The following is a 6,713-nucleotide window of genomic DNA, read 5'->3' on the forward strand; positions in this document are numbered from 1 at the left end:
TGTCAACAGAAATTCCGCAATTATTGTTTTTCACCAGTGACGCAGGAAAGAGCTTTCTAAATCTCCTTTTACTTCCTGGAGGTCTAGGCAACCTTTTCCATAGTCTCTGCTCTCCCTTCCACCTCACCCCCAAGCTCACTGTTTGGAGAAAGAGCAATTTGCACCTGCTTCCTTCCTACCCCACCCCCGGTCTACCCCTAACCTAACAGTTTCCCATCACCAACGGCAGAGAGCAGAGAAATAAGCCTTTTCTAGTTCCTCCCCCGCCTCTTGACTTTTTCCGGGTACCCATGAGTCAGTTAGGGGAGGGCATCCTCTCTCACCCTGGCTGATCATTCTGAGACCTGGGGCTATCTGCTGAATGAATTCTGCTGGAAAATGGAGCACTCCAGTTTTCTGGCTGGCCTGATACTGGCTGTCCTTCTCTCCCAAGGTAAGGCTTCCCTAGGTGGTGGGGGCATCTTGGAGAAGGGACCTGAGAGGGACATTACCACCTGGAGTGAGCTCCACTTGAAAGTCCTTCTCAATGCCAGTTTTGAGTCACAAGGCAGAGCTGTCAAGGAGAGCGGGGTTGGAATGCAGCACAGGGCTTGGGTTTGGGAAACAGGCTCTTGGCTTTGACTGACTCTAGAGAGGCATGCATGTTGCCCTTGAATGTCTTTCTAAAGGCCTTAGGCCAGAGATCTGCAGGAAATGCTGTGGTTTGCAGGGTCTTGGGCCTGGGGCTGGTAAGGGAGTCTTACTCCTTCTAAGACAGAGGGTCTCTGGGGTCTAGGGCTCTTACTCATTGGGCCATCATTTGTCACCACCAAGAGCCACGCGTGACCCAGCACTCAAGGGAAAGTTAAAGAGAAAGAGTTAAAGAAAAAGTCAACTTCAGGTTGAACAGGAAGGAGGGTAGATTTAGGGTAGTAGGCTCATCAACCCATCTGATTTGCCTGGTTTTAAAACCTATAGTCCCTTGCCCTAGAAACCCTCTCAGACTCAGGCAAACTGGGACAAATGCTTTGGGACACCCGGATTTCCACTGGAAACCAGTTCCCCATGGAAGACATGACTATAGGATGTGAGGCATCTGATGTGTCTGTCCCTCCCCGAATGCTCTCAGTTAAAACAATTCAGGGGATCTAGAAAGGCGCTGTACATATACTTCCAGCCTTTAAACGCCCTACCAGACTTGTCTTGTATGGAGCTCCAAGAATGAATTTGATAAAACTATTTTTCTTTCTCCTTCCCCCTAAGCAAGGGTAGAAAAACTAAAAATCTCTACATGGGATTTGCCCTGGGTCTCCTTCTGGATCACTGGGCTGGTAATTCATACCAGCTTCTCCCCTACCCCAATTCAACTTCTATTTGTTCCTTGTAATACTAGAAGTTTTGTTGGGGAACAAATGTGGACATCTCCAGCCAAGGAACATTCTTTGGCCTTCCGTGTTTCTTGGGTGCTTCCGCAGTCTACACTCCCCTTTGACTTTCTTTCTTTTTTAATGTTTATTTATTTTTGAGAGAGAGGAAGAGTGTGAGTGGGGGAGGTGTGGGGCGGGGGTGGACATGGGATCTGAAGCAGGCAGAGAGCCGATGCAGGGCTCAAATTCCTGAACCGCGAGATCATGACCTGAGCCAAAGTCAGATGCTTAACCGACTGAGCCACCAAGGTGCCCTGAAAGTGATCCTTTTTAAGTATAAGCCTCAGCAGAATAAGGCATCTGCTAGAGATCCAATGGCTGACTCCAGTCATGGTATTTTTCCCCCCTGAGTGAGTCCCTACAAGATATCTGTGGAGGAGCTTGAGGACAAGGTGTTATTGAGTTGTAACACCAGCATCATATGGATGGAGGGAACGACGGGAACACTGCTTCGAAACGATACAAATCTGGACTTGGGAAGACGCATCCTGGACCCACGAGGAGTGTATACGTGCAAGAGGAAAGAAGAGCAAGACAAAATACACTTTATGCAAGTATATTATCGAAGTACGTGCCTTCCAGACCCTTTGGGGTGAAATGGGTAGGACCTCTGGATAAGAACTTTATAGCCAGAGGAGACTATGGTGGTCCAATCTGTTCTCCAAATGAACTTGGGTCACTCTTGTAATAGTATGAGCCAGACTTTGGAGACCTCGGAGTGAGAAAGAGCTTAGTTGATGGGAAAAAATAGTAGGGGCTTGTGACTCAAGCAGTAGAGGCTTGGTTGGGAGAAAGGTTTGGCCTGCCACCTTGTTTACATTCCTACAAAGCTGACATTACTTCTTGGCTCTCCTCAGGGATTCCTTGGGATAAAAGGTAGAGGTGGATGTATGTAGCAGGGGCATCAGCAGGGCTTTCTCCAAGGGTCTTACCGAACTTTGGGTCTTGGTGTGGGAGATCTCAGGGGTACCCTAGGGAGGCAGAGATCGTTCCCTGGTCTTGAGGCCTCCTCTCCGCCCCACAGTGTGTCAGAACTGTGTGGAGCTGGACTCAGGCACCCTGGCTGGCATCATCATCACGGACATAATCACCACAATTCTCCTCGCTTTGGGGGTCTATTGCTTTGCGGGACACGAGACTGGAAGGCTCTCTAAGGGTAAGTAGGAGGGACAAAGTGTGCATGCGTATGTGCACATGTATGTTGTGGGTGTCAGTGTGCCCCGGCTAAGCATGGGGCTGGCGTGGGTTGTGTCTCATCCCGGAGCTGCCCTTGGAATCTTTCAAGGACTCCTAAGCCTGCTTCCGGGAAGACCTGTGCCCGGCTCACTCATGCAGACTTCCAAGGATGTCCTGCAGTGTTCGTGGGGTCTCACAGTCCCCTCCTCCTAGGCTTCTGATGACTCTTTTTTCCTGTTCTTCTAGCCGCTGACACTCAAACTCTCCTGGGAAATGACCAGCTCTACCAGGTGAGCCCTGAAGGGAGAAGAGCCACGAATGGGGGAGAGTTTGGGGGGATGGGGAGGCTGATGCTACGTGCTCTGTGAATGGATGAAGGGTCCTGGTGGGCAACTCATCACTGGGGGGGAGTGTGGGGGCTGGAAAGCTCAGGCAGGAGCTGTCATCTTTGGGGTCTGCTGGGGTCCTCTCTGGGAGAATCCTGACCCTGCCTGCCTCACTCTTCCCCCTTCTCACCTCCTAGCCCCTTCGAGATCGGAATGATGCCCAGTACAGTCATCTTGGCGAAAACTGGTCTCGGAAGAAGTGAATCTGAGGCTGGTGGCTTCTAGGAGTGTCAGCTATCGACTGTGCCTTCTTTCCTTGCTCGGCCAATAAAGATGTCTTCTCTCACTCAGCAGGTGCCTGGACTTTTCCAGACTGTCGGGCAAGGCACGGGTTTTGTCCTGACTCGGCTGGGCCCTTGCCCTCCCTGGCCACCTGTGTCCTTCCTTCCCTTCTTCTGTTCCTCTGCCCCAGATGGACGGTGTGATGGCAGTCTCCACCCCCTTGTGGCCCAGTGGTGTTTGGGCCCGGGGCGGGGGTGCTCCCTGGGTGCAGGCCTGCTCCGTCACACTGCCTCAGCTATCTGTTGCCCCCAGCCCCCCATTACAACCCCATAAGGGCTTTGGCTTCCTCACCACAGCTGAGGGCAGGCTGCTATGTTTAGAGACCTAGCCACACAGAAGTTTCCATGACATCGTAAGCAGAGGAGGTGGAAACATCAAGGGCCCAGGAGACTATTTCTTATCAAGAGGTGCAGAGCGTGTATGACAAAGTCCCACTTCTGCCAAGGGGCTGGCTCTGGCTCTATGACCCGCACGGAGTGGTAGCCCCTAGCTGCAAGAAGGTTTCAACCTTCAAGACCCTTTCTTTCCTCCTGTATAGAAGGTACCATTCACCTTTCTTTTCTCAGAACCTGTCCCTGTGCCGTCCTGTCCCTGTCTTCTGCATCAGAAACCAACTAACATCAGAAACTCATCAGTGATCAAAATGCATTATTCCTCTTCACCCACTTGGAAAGCTGGAATTTGAGAGTGGGCAGGTGCCTGGGATGTTTTCAATAGATGTCATCTTCAGCTAGTGCTTAGTGGTGGTTCTGAAGCCTTGGGAGCCTGAGAGATTTATTAAAAATATAGACCCTTGGGCCCCCCGCGACGAATGTGGCCCCCAGGTGATTCTGAAGCACCTCCAGTGCAGAGAGTCTCTGGTTTAGAGGGAGAGCTGAGGCCTCTGACTCCTTTGTGTCCTTTATGCTCATTCCTGTCCACCATAGGGGCAACCCCTTCCTTTTGTTCCCAGAGTTCGAGTAATTGGAAGAACTTCAGGACAGTTTAATAAGAGTGGGAGTTTCCTAGACCAGGGTTCCCAAAGGAGGAAAGAATTAACAGCCACACACCAGAGATCTGTGTGATTCTGCCCACTATCTTCTCGAGCTCTACACAGATGGTAATTTGTTAGAGACGGAATGAACTTGCAATTTACACATGCTTGGTTCATGGTTATGGTTTATTTCTACCCTTTCCATCCCTACTACAGCAGTCCTTTGAAACCTGGCTCTGCTTTCATGTTGGATTCCCTCCGCCTTGGGCAACTTTCCCGTGGCTTCGACGGCACCACTGCTTGTACCCTTCCGATACCCCGCACACTTCTCTTGACCTTGTATTCCTCATATGCTCTCATAACCCCCCGAGACCTCTCTCCAATTCTCAACATTGAATGCACTTGGAAATCCTCTGCACTTTGGAATCTCCAGAGATTCTGATTATCTTGGGTGAAGGCATCAGGACTTTAAAAACGGCTTATGGTGATTTCAGTGTGAAGCCAAGATCGAGAAATCTGCCCTCCACCTGAGCCCTTCTGGAATCTTGTGTCCCTTTGGTTCCCTTTTTCTGTGCTTTTAAAAACTGGCTTTACTGAGGTAAACCGTGAAACACATGAAAAAAGTGCATGTGTTTAAAGTGTAAGATTTGATGTTTTGACGTATGTGTATACTTGTGAAATATCCGCACTGGAACGGTAATGAACATAGCCACCAACGTGAACAGTTTCCTTGTGCCCCTTTGCATGCAGTCCCTCCCTCCTTTCTCTCCTTATCCCCCCACCCTCCAGGCAACTGCTGATCTGCTTTCTGTCATTATGGATTAGTTTTTGTTTTTCTAGATTTATATAAAAGTGTAATAATGTAACATATACCCTTTTTTGGTCTGGCTTCTTATACTTTAGCATAATTATTTTGAGATTCATACATCTTGGTGCATCAATCAATAGTTTATTCCTTTTTACTGTCTAGTAGTATTCCATTGTATGGATATACCACAGGCTGTTCATCCATTCACCTGTTGACAATTTTTTGGGTTATTTCCTGGTTTGGGCGATTACAAATAAAGCTATGATGAACATTTACATATAAGTTATTGTGTGGTCATATGCTTTTAATTCTTTTTGAAAAAGTTTTTAATGTTTATTTATTTCTGAGAGAGAGACAGAGAGAGAGAGAGACAGAGTGTGAACAGGGGAGGGGCAGAGAGAGAAGGAGACAAAGAATCTGAAACAGGCTCCAGGCTCTGAGCTGTCAGAGCAGAGCCCAACATGGGGCTCGAATCCACAAACTGTGAGATCATGACCTGAGCCAAAGTTGGACACTTAACCAACTGCACTACCCAGGCGCCCCTCATATGCTTTTATTTCTGTTAGATAAATACTCAGGAGTGGAATGGCTGAGATGCAACTTTTTTAAAAAAATTCATTTATTTACTTTGAGAGAGAGAGAGAGAGAGCACCCATGAGCATGTAGGGAAGGGGCAGAGAGAGACAGAGAGAGAGAGACAGAGAGACAGAGAGACAGAGAGAGAGAACCACACGCAGGCTCTGCACTGTCGGTGTGGAGCCCCATGTGGAGCTGAATTATGAGATTATGACCTGAGCCAAAGATGGACCCTCCACCGGCTGAGCCACCCCTGAAATACTTTTTAAAGAAAGTAATCTGGTTCTTCTAGGTCCTTTGTAGTCCCATGTGAAGTACCTTCTCAGTTACTACAAAACACCTACTGGGCTTTTGATCTGGATCCTGTCAAATTTATAGGTCAGCTTGGGGAGAATTGACTTCTTAATGATACTGACTCCTCCAATTCACAAACACGGCTTTTGTCAGATTTACCCCCTAAGTATTTTTTTTTTTGAATCTGTATCACATTTTATTTTATTTTATTTTTTTACAAATAGTTTATTTTCAAATTAGTTTCTACATAACACCCAGTGCTCATCCCCACAAGTGCCCTCCTCCATGCCCTTCCCCCTCCCCCCCACATCCATCAGTCCTCAGTTTTTGTCAGCATTCAAGAGTCTCTTATGGTTTGCCTCTCTCCCTTTCCCCCACCATTTCCCCCCTTCTTCTCCCCCTTGTTCCTCAGTTAAGTTCCTCCTAATCCTATACGTGCAAACACATGATATTTGTCCTTCTCTGCCTGACTTATTTCGCTCAGCATAACACCTTCAAGTTCCATCCATGTTGCTACAAATGGCCAGATTTCATGGTTTCTCATTGCCATGGAGTATTCCATGGTATAGATAAACCACATCTTCTTGATCCATTCGTCTGTTGATGGACATTTAGGCTCTTTCCATGTTTTAACTATTGTGGAGAGTGCTGCTATGAACATTGTATTTTATATGGCATTTTAAAAATTTCAATTTCCAATTGTGCATTGATACTATCTAGAAATACAGTTGTTTTTGTATACTGATCCTGTACCCTGAAAACTTCCTAAGTTTACATATTAATTCTAGTAACTTCTTTTTTTTGGGGAAAGT

The 6,713-nt window shown here is 47.6% G+C and overlaps 1 protein-coding gene across 1 annotated transcript; it reads left to right on the forward strand.

Annotated features, from left to right (window-relative positions):
* Positions 1-234: 234 nt before the first annotated feature.
* Positions 235-3,259, forward strand: CD3D (CD3d molecule). Its single transcript, XM_039229273.1, has 5 exons — positions 235-433; positions 1,758-1,973; positions 2,431-2,562; positions 2,829-2,872; positions 3,106-3,259. Exons 1-5 carry the CDS (start codon positions 379-381, stop codon positions 3,169-3,171), a joined length of 513 nt encoding a protein of 170 aa, XP_039085204.1. The 5' UTR covers positions 235-378; the 3' UTR covers positions 3,172-3,259.
* Positions 3,260-6,713: the final 3,454 nt, after the last annotated feature.

Source organism: Hyaena hyaena, unplaced genomic scaffold (assembly GCF_003009895.1).
Source record: "Hyaena hyaena isolate Hyena2069 unplaced genomic scaffold, ASM300989v1 scaffold_37, whole genome shotgun sequence".
NCBI lineage: Eukaryota > Metazoa > Chordata > Mammalia > Carnivora > Hyaenidae > Hyaena > Hyaena hyaena.

Excerpts from the sequence above, each read along its gene's own strand:
- CD3D (XM_039229273.1), top strand. The coding sequence starts at position 379 with ATGGAGCACTCCAGTTTTCTGGCTGGCCTGATACTGGCTGTCCTTCTC. Across the intron at positions 434-1,757 it reads GGCTGTCCTTCTCTCCCAAG|TGAGTCCCTACAAGATATCT; the intron begins GTAAGGCTTCCC and ends TTCCCCCCTGAG. Across the intron at positions 1,974-2,430 it reads TATGCAAGTATATTATCGAA|TGTGTCAGAACTGTGTGGAG; the intron begins GTACGTGCCTTC and ends TCCGCCCCACAG.